The following is a 20,972-nucleotide window of genomic DNA, read 5'->3' on the forward strand; positions in this document are numbered from 1 at the left end:
CTGGAGATGGAAGTTGCCTCAGGATTTAATTCTCCGCATCCCCGGTACTTAACTCTCTCCAACACTTTGACTCTGTGCACCTCTTCGGACAGCCCTCCTCCTCCTCCTCCTCCTCCTCCTCCACCTCCTCCACCTCCTCCTCCTCCACCGTGTGAGACTCTCGAGGGCTTCTCGACACCGGCCTGCCCCCACTCGTCCCGTGTCCCCTGGCGGTGCAGGGCGCAGGGGCAGGGCTCTCCAGGACGCGGATACTGTGCGTCAAATATCAGCGAGACGCGACTCTCCGACTTTGGGTCACATAAAGAGCAATTCCACGTCTACTCTCACAATGGCCCCGAGATTCACGTCGCCGTGGGGAGTTCAGCCGGCTCGGACTGTAACGTGGCTGATGTGGATGAAAGGAGTAAAACTTTTGAGTGGATGAGAGTGAAGAGGAGTCAACACCGGGCGGGTAAGTTTTTCTCAAGGCAGACTGAGCACGACAGGAGGGATAAAGTAACCTTGAGACATTATTATTCAGGTTAAATGACTCTGATGTTTTAGCTCGGGATAACTTTCTTTCATAGTTGGTGAAGTTTGGTCGAAGTTTTCTCCACAAGCTGGAAAAAAGAGAGAGAGAGAAAAAAAAGCTGACGTGTTTTGTGCGTCATCGAGCACAATTTCCTCCGTCAACAAAAGTTGAATTGGAAAAAAAAAAAAAATTCTCCACTTTTTATTAGCAGATCAAAAGGTAAGGAAGGGAGAAGTAGCTGTGTACTCGACGCCACATTTGAATATGCACATCAGCACTCGGTTTCTATTTCCTTAACGGTTCCATGTTAATGTAAATCTGTTCGGTTATTTAACTTTGTTGCTCCACCTACTGTTACAAGCAGGATTGAGACAGTGCACACAGAAGGAGAGTGACGTACAGTAAAAGGCCTGCTCAGCCTCAGCGTGTCTGCAACACAGAAAATGATCAATTATTTACCCTTGCCCTTACTTACCAGTAGCCTTTGAATAATGCAACAGACCACTGCCTGTCCAGACTCACAGGAAGTTGAGTAAAACTTACTCTTGTAAGCTGGAGTGCTCCCTGAGTATTGATTAGTTGTCTGTTTGTAATGAAAGCCCTTGTGTATTGATTTCAGTTTGCAGCACCTTTACATGTGTCCACCTTTTTAACATAATTGCTGTCACAGATCATCATTTCCCTGACTGATGAGTCCTGGGCAGAGAGCCCACAGAAGAATACACATCCCAGGCTTTAAAAAGAAAAATACCAATAGCCTACTAATGTGAAAAATGCCTATCAATCTTCAATTTTATGAGTTATAGTATTTTATATAGATCCTTCATTTGATCAATAATGTCAGTTGACTGACTGACCGCTGTACTTGGGTTGAGTTTCATAAATTTTACATGGAGGAAGATTTACAACAACGGTGGTCCAGCCTTCTTTCTTTCTTTCTTTCTTTCTTTCTTTCTTTCTTTCTTTCTTTCTTTCTTTCTTTCTTTTTATTCTCTCCACAGAACAGTCTGTGTTTGCTGTGAGGTGCTGCTGACCCAAATGTTCAGTGACCAAAAGATGCAGGTTGCTCATTACCACAGACTGTTTGTGGTAAGAGGCCTGAGTTCCTCTGTGAAGGGATGCAACAAAACACAAAACTGAAATAATGTGGCCTCGAACACATTATTTCTGGAGCCCATGATGCAACATCATGTATCCACACCTTTAATTTGACCTCAGCGTTGTGCGTGATGCAACACACGCAAAACTGCACTTTTACAGCATTGAAATAATGTGCATTTGACAGTCTGTAAAACAAAAACAAAGCCTGCACAATTCTGATGATGAGGGAGGCACAAGGTGACATCAAAAACCTTTAACTTGTCTAGGAGTCATTTTATTCATAAACACATTAGCCACTCGTCTGATCCACACCCGTGCACTTGAGAGAGCCATTTGCTCACACCCACCCACGCACACAAAGACGTCTCCTCTCAGTACTGTTAGTATCTGTGTAACCTCTTTCTGTATCTCTCTGAAGGGGATCATCTGTAGGAGTAACTCATTAGCGCTACTGTGTAACTTGTAAAAGAGTCATTATTGAGAGTATGCCTTGCTCTGGAGGTTGTATTGGTTTTGGCACAAAACAAAGTCTTGCGTTTTCCTCCATGTTGAAAGGCCTCCACAGACCTGCTGTAACCTGATCTCCTGGCTCAGTGTATATACTCCCAGTGCGTCATTCTTCAATTATGCTTTGACAGCACCTGAATTACTGTGGGCTGGATGCCCAGATGACTGAGGCAATGTGTATCGATCTATCCCTTTTCTTCTTCCCTCTCTTTGGCTTTGGAAGGCCCTTCCATTCCCTTTGCTGGCTGGCTATTTTTAAACGTGCAAGTCATTCCTCAAATATTTAGTTTGATTCTTTTATGCCTTCTGGCCGGCATCAATTCTATTATCTTTGGAGCCATTAATCAGAATGTGCATGTGATTTGCACTCCTGAAAGCTGAAGTTCTTAATTACGCACAGTTCCTCTGTATTGGTTCTTCATATTCTCTGGCCTCTAATTCTCAGGCTCGGTTACCTTGACATTCATTTTCTTAAAACACAGATGTCGACATTTATCCTATAACTGACCTTTCCATCTGCTGTGCTTTTCCAAGTGGCTAGAGGCCTGTTAACCTTCCTCTCTATGAATTGTGGTGGGAAACATTGGACTACACCTGGCGCGCTGACTCCATTATGCAGGAGGAGAAGCAACACATTTCCTCAGAGGCAAAGACACACTGACGACTAGCCACAATGTCAGCCATGAAAAATCAAGATATAGCTGCGCTTCCTGTCATTCATTGCACATAAGTAGCACAGATGATACTTTAATGTGTAACCCAGAAACCTCAGAGGAAAAAAATGGAGACATTTGTCATTAATACAGTGTTTGAAAGGATTTGTAAACTGTTAAACTGTCATTGACACAGAAAGGCCTAAAGGCAAATTATTAATGATTCTGATGAATACAGTTAATGGACTGTAAACGTTCAGCTGTAAAGTTCTTTTGATTCGCCAAACATTTCTCTGACAACTTTCGTACATATACAATATACAGCAACATCTTTTTTTTTTCATCTGTCAAGCACACAAACCTTAACAGTATCGTACAACTCAGTACAACAGCCCTGCAGTGGACGTGAAATGTCATTTTTCAGGCTGTAGCTTTGTGATGTTGTTTCTTTGGATTGCATGATATTGCACAGGTGTTTCTGTTATTATGTTCACACACAGTTCCCCCGTCTGCCTGCTTCACAGCACCAAAAGATTTTTGCAAAGCGCCTGCAGCCCACTGCTAAAGTTGATGCCTCGGTGAAGTACAGCTTTGTTATACAGAGAGATAAATGGCTCCAGGGCGAAACTGACAGGACACATCTTTTTAAGTTTCTTCAAAATAATTTTAGGTCCCTTGAACATTTGATTAACTTGATTGCCTTGGTACCAAACAAACCTGTGGTTATTTATTCAATTTATACCCCTCATTATCTGTATCATCTCTAGTAAACATTCTTATTTAATTTGAAGATTTATACAAAAGTCATAATATAATTGACTGTGAGCAAAGTTTATTTCACAAGACTTTTTCCTGTTTGAACTCTAATGTAATTTTTCATCTTATTTCCTGCATATGGGCGTGGATAATTTTATTCAGAAGGGTTTTGTGCTTCTTTTGTGAGTAACCTCATTGAGCTTGCTGACGACTGTTTTCATGTCCTCTGTTCCCAGCCAGGACGCACATGACCTGTGGGTTCAGTATTGTTGGCTCGGGAGTCGGTGCTGTGGAGGCTGGAGGAGGCAGCAGCAGCAGCAGCAGCAGCGGCGGCGGCGGCGGCAGCAGCAGCAGCAGCAGCAGCAGCATCTGCCCGGATGGCCATCCCACGGTGAACGGGGCCCCGAGGACCAGCTTCAGCACTAAACAGCTGACCGAGCTGGAGAAGGAGTTCCACTTCAACAAGTACCTGACGCGGGCCAGGCGGGTGGAGGTCGCCAGCGCCCTGCAGCTCAGCGAGACGCAGGTGAAAGTTTGGTTTCAGAACAGACGCATGAAGCAGAAGAAATTACATAGAGACGGGCTGCTCTGCGACCCGGGGCCCGCGGCTCCGCACTCGCACGCCGACACTGTGGACACCTGCCCCTCTCCTGGACCGAGCTCGCCAAAACACCTGCCCCTGAACTCGTGAGCCGCTGGGAGCTGCGTCATGCCTTATGCAGCGAGGGCGCCAGCCTGCTGATGTTTTGATTCGCGTTTGCATCGCTTTCAATCAGGCATCACCTTTATTTGCTTACCACGATGGATGCTTATTGCAAGAAGCGCAATGGCAAGTTTCTTCATGCAAGAACGGGTCAAAACAATTTGTCATCCTACCCGGCTTCAGACTGGCGCTCTGATTTGAATATTAAAATTCAAGTCATTGCATTGCGCTCCTATCTACACAGTGCAAACGAAGATACAAAGATATATTAATTGCCCATAGAAATGGTGGCAGACTATTTGTTTATTTATTTTGTACAATTTATTCAGGAACAGACTTCACTCGAATATATTTATTCAACAGGACCACGCGCTTCCTTGCTTCTTTTAAAATAACACAAGTGAATTATTTTTATTTATTCAAGGTCTACATTTGATTATATTTATTCTATCGACACAGAAAGACAATAGCTACATTTATTGCAGGTTTTTACAAATGATTCCACCAACCCACACTGCTGCTTCCTCACTAAGCTTCAGTTCAGCATTGTGGAGGCTTCTTCGCCTATTTCTTTAAAACGCTGTTTGTCTCTGACACTCAGACGCACCTGTTGTAGACAAAGCTCATCTTTTAACGCGATGCGTTAGCGGATAATTATCAGGCTAATTTAGCAGAGCTTCAGTGCTGCTTTAACGCTGTCTATATTTTGTCCTGTATTCAGGTTTTCACGATCCTCAGCACACGGAAAGATTAAAATGCAGTAATTGACTGATAGATTTATTGACCGCTCGTTTTAAGAGTATTGATCCGTGGTGATCCATCTATTTGATGCACAAATCTGGGAGCATTTGCATGCATCTGTAACTGCATGTTAATGGAATGTAGAAATATGACGAGCGGGAGTTGTTGCGTCTTTTATTACCACTGTACATGCATCAGAAAATGATAATTTAGCTTGAACACTCATGCGGGAGAGCAGACAATAAAACGCTGTCTGTGCTGTTTTGCAGATCAACCAATAAATTGTGTGGCTCCAGCAGCTAAATATTCCTTCCAGATTCACAGCTCATCTCAGAGACAGTAAATGATTATAAACTCGGCCCTTAAACACTGTTATGTTCCCGGCATCACAATGCATTTCTATCATGTTAATGTCTGTTTTAATATCAAGATATGGTCCATCAGCCACATTAATTTTATGTTGGGGAATATTTTTGTTTAGCTTTCAATTAGCAGCGTGTGCACTGGAGATGAAGGTAGCCAGAACATATTAATGATGAAAACTTCAACTCAAAGCAGCTGGGTTGTTGTAGCTTAGAAATAAAAATCTTTGTATGAACTTTATAAACAGGTTTCTTCATTGGAATTAGACATGTAAATAAAATACAAATAACAATAACAATAATAATAATAATAATCATTAATAGACAACTGCACCTCTGCAGGGCGCAGGAGTGGACATGAAGGCTGCAAGGCCAAGCTAATATATGCAGTTACACCAGAGTTCACCCCTCACCTCTTGACCTTTGTCTTGCCTCGGGACAACGATGACCCGGTCAGCGGCTCAGAGAGAGAAGGGTGGACCATTAATTTGGGTGACCTCGAAGTCTGAGCTTTTTCTCTTTCTTTCTTTCATACGTTTTCTTTTTTTTTTCACCCCAACAAGCAACTTGGAAAGCTTTTGTTCTGGTGGTGGGTCTCTATGTCCACACAATAATATTTCATCCAGCTGAATAGAAGGGCGACCAGGCCATATGATAATTGTTCATATTATAATTCCATACCAGGCCAGATAATGCATTTTTTTTCCTACACCTAGAGCTAACCTAATTTTTGCCCTAGCTCTTATTTTAATAAGTCAAAAAATATTCTACTGGCTTACTTTATAAACTGGATGAAAGAGTCTTTTCACCCAGTAGGTTTTTGGATATAAAGCACAGACCTATTTTTAATGGTAAAGTTGAAAAATTAAAGATACTTGAGCATACTCAACACTTAATATGATTCCATGTCAGAGCCAGAATAAACAAAATTTAGAGCAGCTATTCATTACATGCTGATTATATATTTCATGCATATCTGCTTGAATAATTTTTTTTGAAAAATCCAGGCATTAATCCCTCCCAAACAATATCTCTTATAACGTTTGTCTCGTTAATTTTAACTGAAAGCTAGAGGGGAATAAAAGTTCAAACTTAAGGAGCGTCTGACGGCACAAACGTTTAAAAGTTTTATTTGTAATTGATAAGAGGGATTTTACATGCAAGCTAGGCTGAAAACGTGTTGAACCCAATTTATTTTGAATTTGCATTTAAACAAAATACGCACCATTAAGGCTGCCTTCTCTAAACAAAATAGTACAAAGTGGAATGTTTAACAAAACTATCAAATGCGCCCATCTTTTTAATGCAAATAAGTGTGCACTTGAAGGTGAAGGTTATGAGGATGATGATGAGGATGATGAGGATGAAACAATGTGCCAATGGTCTCTTATGCCCAGTGTTCCTGCTGAGAAGTGTGTTAGTTCGACCTGGTTAGAAACTCTTTTGTCATCTTGTTAAAATATGTCCCACTGCCACATGCAGGGCTTCACCTTACAGGCTGTAATGTGCACAGAGGATGCTTGCAGCAGGTGTGCACTCAGACTTTTTTTTTTTTTTTTTAAATCCAAACTTACTTCCTCACAGTTCCTACTGAATAATAGATTCACTTAGAAATAAATAATTTCAAATAGCAGCAAGGAAATGTGTGGAGAGTAAAAGTTAATGCGAATCATAAGGATGAGGTGAATGTAAAATAAAAAGAAAAAAGAAGAGCTGATTTATTTTGGGTGAACTATCACTTTAATTTCATTCTGTGGCAGCTTCAGCATTTGCCTCTCAATTGATGAAAGGCGAACCACATTGTTTGTTCAGACCTGACATTTAGTTCGAAAAGCATTTGAGTGTGACTCTACTCTGATGAATTTGTGCTCTTCTGTAATTCCTTCCTGAAGATGTACGGTTGGTTCAGGAGACTGACAGCTGTGGAGTGCTTATACATGGGCAAACACATGGTAAATGTGAGGGAAATGAAACCAAAATAACTCAGAATGTACTGCCGCCACAGGTAGGAGCCATGTCAACTTTGAACAAGTTTGAATTTTCCTCATCTTTATCCCCCCCTGTTGTTTGTTTTGTTCCTGCATCTGTTGATTCCCCCCCCCCCCCCCCCCCCCCCTTTAAGGCAATCGTTTCTTGTGATGAAATTCATTCCAGATCTAGTTTATTTAACTAATTCATTTAAATCAATAATAAACATATTTATAATGAAATACAATAGCTCTTACATTATTTGTAAAAGTGAAGTCACTTGCTACATTTTCCTTTGATGAAACGCCAATTGAGATATTGAAGAGGAACCAGTGATGTATTAGTTCACGATGAATACGGCTATTGACAATCTCTATTTTCCTCTGTATTGTCTTCTCTTGCAAGTGAGCTGATGTTGGCAGCGGCTGCAATTCTCCTGAGGAGCACTGTGTGGCATGAGCAATGAGATAACACATGCAGCTTACAGAATAGCTTACATTACATTTTAAATTAACAGATATAAGTGGGTTCCTACTGAGCTCATTGTAATTAATGCTAAGTTGACCTAAAATTAACTTAATGCATAATATGCATGTAATATCCTCACCGGTGCTCGGGGGAATGAAATCAATTGATCAAGTTAAGCTCTTTCTAAGTCTGTGTGAAGCACTTATAGATAGCTCAGTTGTTGTTGTAATTACTAATCATTTGAATGCTCTCCTCCCTTTTAGTTTTTCTGCTCGTCTGATTTTACTGTTTTTTTTTTTTTATTTGCAAAGACTTTCATGCACTATTTGTCTTTTTGATCGGTCTCATTCACGTATTTGACTACCAAACAATTTGTACATCAAGAAAGTTGAAATGAAGTGCACCTGTGTGTGTGTGAGTGTGTGTGCCTATTATATATGTGGAGGCCCTGTGTACAATTACACAAATATGTGTTTTGTTTCCTAGGTGCGACTAATAAAGCGCACAAAAAGATACAAAGCACCTATTTGAATAATTGTTTGCTCACGCAGGCATGCACACATGCGTTTGCACACACACACACACACACACACACACACACACACACACACACACACACACACACACACACACACACAAATCCATATGTAACACATTCTGACAGAGCTACACTGAACAACATGCACACCAATCCAGTCCTTGCCTTCCCTCTCGTGCTCCACTCCAGGGAGCAGATGTTTGGGGACAGCTTACAGCCTCAGCGAATTTGTGTGTACAAAGCAAACAGCAGCACTCAGCACTTCTGGCTGCAAAGGGAAATTTGCTCTTGAAAGGGGGGAGGGGAGGCTTTTCAGTCAATGTAAGGTATCATGAGGATGGGAAGTGAGGGGAAAAGAGTGAGCAGGGGTGCACGCAGAGGTGAAACGGTGTCAAGGTTGTGAGTCTGTTGCATAGGAAAATTCCCTGTTTCCTGAGACATCTGGTGCCGTGTGTCGGAGCAGTGCAGGACGGCCTCATGTGCGGTACATACAGTATCACCCTGTGGTATCATGCAGCATCAGTGAAATCAAGCAAGGTGGCCCCACCACGTATCTCTGATTGTCTCTGACCTCTCCTGTGCGGCTCTGTCTCCTCACTAGTTTGGGTTGCCCTTTTAAAAAGTTGCACACAAGCACAAAGTGAAGGGAAAAAATGGGAAACAATGCAATGAGCCTTTACAGAGTTTGCTGATACTGCATCTGAGACATCAGCTATAACCTAGGACCAGCTACGCTAATGATGCCATTGATATAATCTTCTGATTTAATGACTGGTCCAGTAGCTGCCAGTGCTCTCTGCAGTTTGCATCCTTAAGAAAAAAATTTAATAATATGACAAGACATCTCACAGAATTAATAATAATTCATATACAGTAATTCTATTAATAATGTTGCAAAGACATAAATAAATACATGTTTGCAGTGCAGAGTTAACACATATGGTCTTATGTAAATAGGCTCAAACATACACATTCACCACACTATCCAAACATGTGTACAGGAACCCACATTGTGACCTCTCACCACTGTTTTATAATCTCTAAACAAACCATCATAAATGAGCCCACGGATGCTTATTTATCTGAACGAAGGCAGCCCCTTCCTCCCCTGCCCCTGGGGTGAGGTTGCCATAGTGACAGATTCATAGACATATGGAGAGAGAGGAGAAGGGGAGCTGGGTTGAAGGGGTGGGGCTGCAGGGGTGTGGTGGAGGAGGTGGGGGGGCAGAGGAGAAGGGGATGGGTACTGGTTTGAGGACGTTGGCGTTCTGTCTTTCAGATTTGTCTTTGTGTTTCATCTGTCAATCAGCTGTCTGAATCAGCTGAGGGAACAGTTCACAAACTTTTCTCAATCAAGTCTCTGTCAGACGCCATCTTGGCTGTGTTTCATGCAGGAAAGGACTGATTCTCGTGTCGGCTTCACAGCCCAAAAAACATGGTATGTGCACAGGCAAATAATTCAGTGGAAATGTGTAATATTAGATTCATCTGGCAGGCGGCGTTCACAGTTTGCAGTCTCTGGCCATTTTGTTGTTTACACTAATGACTAATCAACATTAGAAAAACAAACATACAGATGTTTTTGCTCCTCAGTAATTACATTCAGATGATGTAATCAACCTTCCAGCCAACCTGAGGACAGCTTGACAATGGACAAGGAGAAAGGGAGAGAGGGAAAGGGTGAGAGAGGGACTGGGGGGGTGGGGGTGGGGGGGGGGGGGGGGGTTAGTTGGAGGCGGGCCATGCAGGGACTGGCCTTGCTGCTATAAAAACACATTTTTTCATCAGCCGTTTTATGCAAAAGGGGAAGACCAGGTGCTCAATCAAACCTCACGCCTACTGTTTTATTTTTCATCTTCACCCCTCCCAGTGCTTCTCCGCACAAACCTTCTGTGTGCCTTCCCACTACCCTCGCACCATTCTTCTCCTCCTCTTCCCTCTCTCCGTGTCATTCGTCTTCCCTCCTGCCTCTCCGCTGCCTGTTCTCCAACTGATATGAGAGTGACCCGGCGGGCCCTCAGGGGTCAAGTGATACAAGGTCATTGGCAGGTTATCTCTGCTGACTGGCTGACCTCTAAAAGGACTTCTGGAAGGAGCCAATCAGGTCTTGCTCCCCCCCAAGGCGGATCCCCCCTCCCCAGCTCATCAGCAGCCTGTGTCACATGACCAGGGCGAGGCGTCAGAGGGAGGATGATTAATGATGCTTTTAGTACCTGTTTAGAATGAAGCTGTCCACACCGCACTGTAATTACCCACTCCCAGGCGGCAGCTGCCCAACATAATTGCTTTTTGTTTGTTGACCTGGTTTATTGAGGAGAAAGATGGCTTTGGCTGGGTAAGATGGTGCCATGTACAGTATACAGAGGTGAGGATGTATGTATGCTAAAAATTTGGGGTGACAGTGTGTGTTTTAGATCAGTGTAAGCTACGAGAGTGAGAAGATGTGTGTCATACCGAGCTGTGTGCGCAGGTACAAGTGGCACAAGAGAAACTGTGTATCCGTGTTTTAAAAGAAAATCAAAGTCAAAGTCAAAAAATCTGTAGCTGTGGTATGTGGCAACAAAAATTCAGTCAGGAGAGATTGAGACATGCAATCCTCCCACATAAGGTCAGAGACAGCCTCAGACCTCTTGTGCAAGGTTACCGCATACCACTGAAATACACAAGTATTCAACATGCCCAGTGACGGAGGGGTATGTTCTGTCATGCATAATTTATGTCAACATCTCAAAAGCACACGCGCCTTGTTGCTCTGAAAATTCAAAACTAAGTTCAGAAGGTCAATGCAAGAGACCCCCCCCCCCCCTCCTCCTCCTCCTTTGGCTACATGCCTAAGGCAAATATGAAAATTTCAGTACCTGCGGCACAGTGCCACGAGGACAGTGACAATGAAACCCAGATAAACAGCCCCTCGTTTGACCTATGGGGAGCATAAATTTACCGCCCATAAATCCTTGAGTGTTTCAGCTCCGTTTGGCGCATTTGCCGTGCCTCTCTACCCAGACAGAGAGAGGCAAGTGTCGGGTATCAGTGCTGCTGTATGAGCAGCTTTCATCCTGCTCCTGGTTCTCACATAACTCAGTCCTGCAGCCTTTATCACCGGCTCATAAATAACTAGGCTATCGCCTGATAATGTCCGCTTAATGCTTAGTCAATAAAGCCCACAGTAAGAGGGGCCTTTTTTAGCCTCTCTCCTGTACATAAATATAAACAGTGCAGTAGATTGATGTGATGGGCAGGCTCTTTCTACACTGGGACAAAAAAAGGCAGCGTGTGGGCCCAGGAGCTGAAGGTGGGCTGTGGGGCTGCAGGTGTTTAGAGGAGATAGTGGGCTGTAATGAGGGGGCTGCAAGAGAAGGGCTGAGTGGATAGCCTTGACTGATCACCTGTGAAAGGCACATACACACATATGCACACAAATGAAGGCACACAGACAGTAATACACAAAGGTGCAAAACGCACGTAGGCACACTCGTTCACACACCCACACACACACACACACACACACTAGTGCCATCATTAGTTAACCCATTGGTGTCGATGCCTGGTGCACGAAAGCTCATCCTCCCTATTTGAAGGGCATTCGAGCATTATGTTAAAGAGCCTCCCCAATGAACGGCTTTTATATCTTGTTCTTGTTAAGCATCTTTTCGTAATCTATTGACACATTCGCAGCAACAACCATAGGCTGCTGCTGCCACAGAATTATATCCAGGGATGTAAGTTTCATTGTTTTGTGCACATCGCAGGGACAGTTATCGACCATTTGCACTAGTCATCAGATCATCCAATTCCAGTGTGGAGCCAGGGGCAGCTGTAGTCAGTGTGATGGCTGGAATGGGATCAGACTGAGCCCTGGGGAGACAGAAGAGACTGACAGGGATGTTGCCGGGTTGAACGAGGGGGCTGATTGTGATCCATGAGTCAGTCAGTGCAGCAGCACCTGGGCTGGGAGCAGCAGCTGGGAGAGACGTGCAGGGTGACACTGAGTGGGTTCAAAATGAGAGGGATGATCCAATCAGCTCATATTGACATACTTGGTGGGGTGCAGTTGGTGGTTTGGTTGTTATATCAACGTTTACTCTACACACATTTAGTCAGGCCAGGCTCGGCCCCAAGATTAGGCAACGCACCAAACAGAATAGAAAGTCCTGCTAATTTATTTGTTTTTTCAAATTGTGAACTCCCCAAGTCAACTGAATATAGATTTGTTGTTGGGATCACCCGGGGAACATTTTTTCTCTTTGAACTGAGCTTTCATTATCACCAAATAAACATAATGGAGCTATTAAAAGTGACCTTTGTGTCACTTTATTACGGTTCAGCTTGCCAAAACCACACTGACTGATGATTGCTCTCAGTTCAGCTATGACTTTGAGGCATGTTAACAATCAGCTAAATTCAAAAATGTCATCCAAGGCGTGTGTCAATTACAAAGAAGTCTGGGCTGAGAATAAACAGAATAAGGGACATTGCTGAGACATTTCACTTTCCCTCCCACTGCCACACTTTAGGGTTGTTCTGATGTTTGATTTAGTGGTAACAGATTATAACTAATGATCAGAAAAAAGGAACAAAGCTGTATTCACAAAACATGATGTTGGCAAGAGACCGTTTCTCCAAAAATGTGTGAGAAAGTTTACCACAAAGCAAAGCATGTGAGCCATAATCACTTCTGACATCAATTCCAAAGCACAACAAATAGGAGTCAGATAGCAGGACCATAATTTTTAAGCAAAGATTTGGCAGATGATGCAGATCAAAACACAGTTTCTCTCTTGCCAGGAACTCAGAGAATTTACATAAAAAATGTGCGGCCATGCAGAGTCATTCACCAAATCCACAGAGACAAACATATGAATTCTGGAAAAGTTTCTCACAAGAACAAGATGAAAATGTATGAAATTGAATATTTTATTTTGGTAATTAACACATGCTGGAATCCTTTGCTCTCAGGCAGAAACATATCTTTAATTCATCAGAAAGACGTCTTTAATCACCAAATGCGCAGCAAAGGCAAACAACAAAAACAACAAGACCATGGTACACTCTAGGAATCACTATCCAGGAAAAAATAATGAATTCATAATTTATGCATAACATGTAAGGCAGTGTAATACAAATTAATGACTGACTGCCCAACCTTGAAGCCGCTGGAGGAACTACTTGCTCACCGCAGAGATGCTGGTTGCTGTTAGCGTAGCTCCCCTCTTAATATGCTGGAGAGTTAAAAGCAGTGCAACAGCTATTTTTCAACAAAATGCAAAGAAATGGGATTATTATTACAGATGAGTTTGTCTGAGTCTGGGTAAGTAATACGATAAACTTATTTTATAAAATGTTGGGTGTACTTAAATGCATTTCACCCAGCTTGTCTACAAAAGCATCACTGTCATCTAGGCCGCTGCTCACACTGGACTTCATTTATCAATATTTGCTTCAGTGCACTGGAAGAATATGAAAAACTAAACCGAAGCATTGAATGTGTTTGTGCAAAGTTGTGCAAGACTCAGTACTCGTGAACTTTTTTGTTATTTATAAATTCTGTACAGTTTGTGCAGTGTATTTCTGAATAAAAGTTGTGTTTTGAATGATTGAATGAGCAGTGATTTGATTTTCAGCTCCTGAACGACATTTTTGGACATGCAAACTCGGACTATGGCCAAAGAAACCTTTCAGGTGCTGGAAGGCAAAACAGAATTCAAATTACACATTCAAATATCTGTACTCCTATTTAACCTCACATTTGCAAAGTTGGGTTTAAAAAATTGGGTTAAAAAAAATAAAAATACTCCAGAGTATGCAGACACCTAAGGATTTGAGCTCCTTGGATTTACAATTGCCTCACAACCTCAGGTCACAGATTTCATCCCTGGCAGGTGCTGTACTAACATAGGAGGTGGATCCAAGGGTGAGGTGGGGCAGGGGCCAGATTTAGGAGGAAGGTGAGCGAGGAGGTTCCCACAAACTAGTGGAGGCACTGCTGCGAACACTGCGGCAAATGAATCTCCTGGGTAATGGAGACAGAACTATTGCAAAATTAGGAGAGACATTAACTGGGGTATCAATAAATAAACCTCTAATTAGGAAAAAAGAAGCGGAGCGGAGCAGGGGCAGCAGCACAGGGGGAGAATATCAATGGCACGCTCACATCTGTATGCAGGCACAGATCTCTGGTGAGGGGCTGGGCCTCACGGGGGCTTCACCAATGGCATTGGCTCACCCATCCATTCCCGACCCGCCCTGGTGGAGAGCGTGCCCGCTCTTTGACTGTGCAGCCCAGCGCCCCCCTCCCCCCAAGTCTCTCTTCAAGTGCAGCCCCCAGTTTCTCCACCTCTTCTCTTCTGTTCTCTTCTCTTCTCTTCTTCTCTTCTCTTCTCTTCTCTTCTCTTCTCTTCTCTTCTTCTCTTCTCTTCTCTTCTCTTCTCTTCTCCAACCAGCTTATCTGCACAGTGCCCTGAGTGTGCCGCTGTGCTCTGTGACTTCACCATGATTGATTGTGGTGTGGGTCCTCCACTCCCTCGGTGAGAGAGAAAATGGAGGAGGGAAAACAGGAGAGAGGGAGAGAGGGGAATGGGGAAAGCAGAGAAGCCGGGAGAGAGAGCCTATGATGGGTAAAATAAAATAGAAGGAGTATTTGTGTATGTTCGTGTATGCACCCATGTACGTGTCTCCATCTGTTTGTATGCATACAATAGAGTATGCTCACGTACAATGTGTTGATGATGGTGGGAATGAAGATAAACTACAGTCTGTGCATGCCCTGAGTGTCAGCATGCAGGTATGTATCCAGTTATAATGTGTCAGGATTAGTTGGATGTCTGGCGAGCAGGGGGATGTGGGGGTGCAACCTAGGTGTTGGTGGAGGGTGGAGGGGTGCGTGGCGCTGACCGCTCCCTGTCTCTCCCCCTCTGTTCCCTGGAGGGTAATAAAGACTGATGACACTGATGCTGTGCCATCCGGCTCCACAGTCTCCACTGCACAACCATTTGCGCCATCATTTATCCCGCTCCCCCCTCCCCGCTCTAATTCTGCTTTAATAACCGCCAGCTCCATTCATCAGTGTATTGACGGGCATGACAGGCGGTGCGGCACACACTAACTCCCTGCCCTTTACTCGCTCACAGCCGGGGTCAGCGCGAGGTCACACAGTCAATAATCACAACACACCTCACTGTCACCTTGGAGCGACTGCATGCCCTGCATATCCATCCTCACGCATGCCCAAGCTCCTCATTGACTTTATTGCTTAGTACCCAGCACCGTGCACATTCGTTACACATCTCAGGAGCTATGGGCAGAGTTAGGGCAGCACCACAGGAAACATGCAGAGTGGAGGAAGTGTTGATGTTGCTCCGCTGGTGATCCAAATATGTGAATGTGGACTCAGAGGACTCTGGGCCATTAAACTGAGTTGGATTATTCCAGTTCTGCAATGTCAAAAAGATTTACCGCATGTTCCCCAAAGTGTGCGTTCTTTCAGCTCTGTAAGAGTAAGTCTGTCATACACATCATATTTATACTTGACTCTCGCTACTTATGTTTTGAAGGGGAAGGTATTGGAGGAGGAAGGGGGGGGGGTTACAGTCATTTGTTACAGGTGCAGTCTCTCCCTCGCTCTCCTTGGGCATTCACCTCTTCATATGCAAAACATGTCCTGTTGTCCTCTGACTCCAGCACAGTTTGCTGCTGTGACACATTTTTTCTTCATTTCAGCTTGACAGTGACATTTATGTTCATTTGCTCTGTGCAATTGTGAGGCATCTGGAGAGGCTGTTTCCCTTTTTTTCTCCTCCCTCACCTCTTTCCTTTTTTTTCTCTCTCCTGACAAAAATATTAATGTAGATTTGCATGCCACAGTGACTAAGCCCTTGATGAACAGTGGGATTTTTGGGAACACACAGAGGAAAAACACCTCTGCAATTATACATGGCAGGAAGACTGAGGAGTGCAATGGAGTCTACTGTTTTTAGATAGATTACAGTGTGCATGGTAACTCAGAACACAGCCAAGATCAGTGGCACTGGGAACCTGCACCAGTCCATGAATCTTGCAGTGCTGCTGAGTATGGTGGTGCTGGGAGTTGTGGTGCACTGGGGAGCTGAACATGCTGCACACTGCGCTGGGCCAGGTGGCACCCACCCTTCTTCCTCCTCCATGGTCACATGATTTATCCCCAGGCTCTCGTACGTCTCTACAGTCCCTTTCCTGACCCCTTCTGCTCACAAACACAGACATGAAAACATTACAGAGCGTCAAACTAGAGCCCCTGTGGGACACACATATGCAGATAAAAAAAAAGTAAGCAAAAGCATTTCATATTCACTGTAAAACACATACTGTACCTAACACACACACACACACACACACACCTCCCCATCCCCACATCCGCCTTGTTTCACCTATGCTGGCCAGGCAGCAGCAGCAGCCAGGGGTGCGGGTGCTGAGGGCTCTAATCCGCGGCGCAGGTCCCATCGGCAAGGATCATTGAGCTAATTAATAACGTGGCACAGAGAGGGATGGCAGTCATTAAGGAGCCACGGCTGTGTGTGCTGGGATGCTGTGGGCTTCTGCATGGGAGTTTGCATGTGTGTGTGTGTGTGTGTGTGTGTGTGTGGGTGGGGGTGGGGGTGTGGGGATGGTAAGGGTTGGTGGGTGTGGGGCGACAGACACAGGGACTCACTCTGGCATTCAACCCCCTGATTCATAATTCACAGAGGCCGTAAGCAAACATGTAAGCACACCATTATACAGACACAGACACACATGCACGTATGCAAACACATGCACAACACAGGTATGAATGCATGCACATCACACACTTCAAGTACAGTCAGTTGAATATGTGTAAGGGTCAGCCAGAGTGCAGCTGAGCAGGATTTCCCTTCCTCTTTGTGTCAATGAAGACAACTCTGTGTGTTACTCCAGTTCGACCACACTGTAACTCAGACACAACCGGAACAGCACAGTGCTCCATGGGGCTCTGAATAAAACACTACTGCACCAGCAGAGCCTATCATTTCCAGTCTGCGGCCATATGTTAGGAGGTGCTGTATACATCGCCAATATTTACTATAGGCTAGGGGACCAGACGGCTAAGAGCACTTAGTTGTGTGAGGCAGCCCAATAGCTCAGCCTGGGCTAATGAAAGGAAACAACAGGAGCAATTAGCAGTGTAAACAAACAGCTCGCTGAGGCCCCAGTCTCCAGCCTCCCCCCTGACAGCAAAGGGACTGGCAGCCCGGAGAAGGAGGTAATTGGGGGAGCTAGGAGCCGGGACAAAATCAATGGCAATGCATGCACAGACACAGCACGATTACTCACCACCCTGCATCGCAGCCCCGGGGACTCAAACACAACAAGGTATTGCAGCAGGTCTGACCCCACTGAGTTTACACTCACCTGAGGAAATGCTGCTTGACTGTACCTCAGCGGTGTTCAAATGTGCACACACTCAAAAACAGCCACAGTAACATTAATTTTAGTACATGAACAGAAAGACACAGAGACAGACACACATACACAAGCACTCACACTGACAGCTGACACGACACAGTGTACAAGCATCGCACTTTGACCACTGGCCATACAGGGGCCTAATGACCTTCCTCTCAGTCTAATTGATCTCATCTCGGTGCCATTTATGTGTCTGCCTGTACACTAATGTCTCCTACTCACTCACTCATTGGGAAGCATCAGCGTCTACAGTGCGACCATGTGGCTGCAGCCTGCAGACAGCCGAGCAGAAGCTACGGCCATGTATGTCTCCTTTCTCTCCCTGAGTGGAGCCGCAGGGCAGAGGGGCATCACTAATGCAGGAGGCTGGCTAGGACTTCCACTCTGCAGGGCACATTCAGCTGCAGGCATGGGGTTACTGCTGTCTGAGTGCTGGCCAAGACAATAATCAGCAAGAAAGACTTTCCTGCAGAGTTTTACAAAAGTCTCCCATACATCCATTATGGGATGTCTTTGCAGGTTTCTTCTGAATCAGGACTTGTTGGCTCTTGTCTTGGGCAAGATGACATAATGACTAGCGAGAACACAGCAGTGATAGTATTCAGTGAAGTATTCACATCCTTTACATATGTGAAAGTATATACTACATACCCAAATATACAAAGAAATGCTGTAGTAGAAATAAATGTCTTGCATTTAAAACTCTACAAATAAAACAGTTACATAGCCTAAGTGTTTATGTAAGAGTTTATATCATAAGTTTATATGAAGTGTACTGAGGTAGCAAAAATAAAAGTTGTAATTAGTCAGAATTGCCTCTTAAGCAAACTTGTCACCTTTCGATGAAAATCTAAAACAGGTCATTAGTGTGATTCATGTAGATCCGGCTGGGGTGGGGTCAGTTTTTGCCACCTGCCTTAAGGTAAGAATCTCTATAGAGTTATGAAAACCTTAACTTATATTATAACATGTCAAGCTTGGGACTGTTAATTAGCCTGATATGGTTGAATTGTTTTGATTTAGCAAACACTAGCCCACATGTTAGCTAGCCATCACAATTTGGATGTAACTTTCGGAGTCTGATGTTAGCTATCGTACTTGTTATTCCTAATTTCACTTGAATAATGTTACTGATGTTAGGCCTCTGGGACTCGTTTAATGTTTCCAATGTTACCATATTGCAGACAATTACAACATAAGTTGAGCTCCTCAACCAAAGTGCCAACTTAACATTAACGTTAGCCCCCTGATGGTTCCATCTTCTTTATGCTAAGATAATATTAGGAAGGTTAATGCTGTGATAACCACAACGTAATTAATATGCTTTGTAACATGAGACTACTTCATGAGACAATGGCGTGGCAATTTAGCTAAAATGGGCCTATGTTACTTATGATTATAGTAGTAATTATGTCGCTTTAGAAGGCGGAAAATACCAAGCTCACTGAAAACGACAGAAATTACCTTGAGACACATTTTCTTGTAGTTGTAGTGGTTGTGTATAGTATATTATACAGTATAAATATATATATACACACACACACTGTGTGTATATATATATATATATATATATATGTATATTCTACATTATGTATATATTACTTAATTATTATTAATGATGGTTGGAAGAGCTTATATTAATAGTTATATATAATTTGGGGAGTTTATTCTATCATATTGTTTCATATCTTACAAGATTATCCTGTTTTTATGCAAAGTCTGAATCTGAAGAGTCACTTGTGCACACCTGTCAAATAAATGTATTGCTTGCAAAAAGTAATTGGTAAAGAATAAAGACCTCAAAATTGTGCAATCAAGCACTGAAACGATGTCAGTTGACAGAGAACTAATCAGCAGATATTTTGATAATTGATTCATTGTTTCGTTTTTAAACAAAAATGCCAAGCACTTCTTTGTTCCAACTTCTCCGTTGTGAGCATTTTCGTCTTTTCTCCGGTTTACATACCAGTAACTGCAAATTTAACATCTTTGGATTTTGGACTGCTGGTCCAAAAAAACAAGCAATTTTAAGAGATCACCTTGGACTATAAGACATTGTGAAGGACTTTTTTTTTTACCCTTTTCTGACACTTTATGGACCAAATAATTAATTGATATACTGAGAATATAATCTCCAGGGATGTGACAATGTGACCCTGTGCTCTGCCTGTGAAATGAAAAATTTCTGATATGACTTAAAAAGTATCACATTTTTATTATCATTATTCCTTCTTTACTGTCAGTGACGACAGGAAGCAGGATATTGGCTTATTCTGCTCTTAGTGCTTAAAAGTTGCATTACTTAACAGCATCAGCAAAATGCCAAAACTGTGAGGCAAACTGAATACCTCAAGACTGTATTTCAAAAGGGATTCCACATGGACATGCATTTTGAGCTCACAGTGGAGCTTAATCTGGACCTAAGAGACTTATTCCATCATTTATGATTCAGAAAATTGGGGGGGAACACGACATTCATCACCTACTTCAGCTACATTTCTGATTTAGTGGTCAAATGGATGGATATTGCCTCTATTAGTCCTCATTATTACTGTAAATTCTGCAATACCGCCAGGTCGGCTCGGTAGGGATTATGGACCGTTATGAGCAGAGTGGAGACAGAGACAGAGATACCTTCTCTACCAGATGCAGAGCAGGCAAAGTGGAGGGGCAGGAAAGAGGAATACGACCAGGCTCCATATAATGGTAATACAGGAGACAGAGCTCTGATTGGGGTGTAACACTGTCCCATTCAGCTATACTTAACAGTAACAGCATCCCTTGCTTCAGAGAGCCAAATGTCTGGATGCTGGACATTGTGCACACACTCAACACACACAACACACACACACGCACATACACACTGCCTACCTTCCAAATACCAGTGCATTACTGCCCTGGCGCTCATTGACAGAGCTGCCACTCACCACAAAGATGGATGCTCCTCCTGGGACGATTCCAACCCTCCTTCACTGACTCATTTGTTTTGCTGATCTAACTACCTTTGAACACAACGCTGAGGTGAGTGTGTGTGCTCTTAAAGAGGGGGGCATCCGTGTTTTTGTGTGTACGTTTTTGTGCCAAAAAGTGATCACAGTTCCCACTCCCTTGGCACTGGTAAAACACCCTCATGGGGACTGCTAACAGTCGGCAGAGAATTAAAGGGCCTGCCACCAATCTTTCCTCTTGTAACTTTAAACTACAAGTG

The 20,972-nt window shown here is 43.5% G+C and overlaps 1 protein-coding gene across 1 annotated transcript; it reads left to right on the top strand.

Moving 5' to 3' along the window:
• Positions 1–5,492, top strand: LOC111219057 (homeobox protein Hox-C1a-like). Its single transcript, XM_022741636.1, has 2 exons — positions 1–451; positions 3,765–5,492. The coding sequence occupies exons 1-2, from the start codon at positions 7–9 to the stop codon at positions 4,217–4,219; spliced, it is 900 nt and encodes a 299-aa protein (XP_022597357.1). The 5' UTR covers positions 1–6; the 3' UTR covers positions 4,220–5,492.
• Positions 5,493–20,972: the final 15,480 nt, after the last annotated feature.

This window comes from Seriola dumerili, unplaced genomic scaffold, assembly GCF_002260705.1.
Source record: "Seriola dumerili isolate Sdu_G_001 unplaced genomic scaffold, Sdu_1.0 BDQW01000056.1, whole genome shotgun sequence".
NCBI classification, from domain to species: domain Eukaryota; kingdom Metazoa; phylum Chordata; class Actinopteri; order Carangiformes; family Carangidae; genus Seriola; species Seriola dumerili.

Coding starts and splice junctions, on each gene's coding strand:
- LOC111219057 (XM_022741636.1), top strand. CDS start 7: ATGGAAGTTGCCTCAGGATTTAATTCTCCGCATCCCCGGTACTTAACT. Junction 452..3,764: donor GAGGAGTCAACACCGGGCGG/GTAAGTTTTTCT, acceptor CTCTGTTCCCAG/CCAGGACGCACATGACCTGT.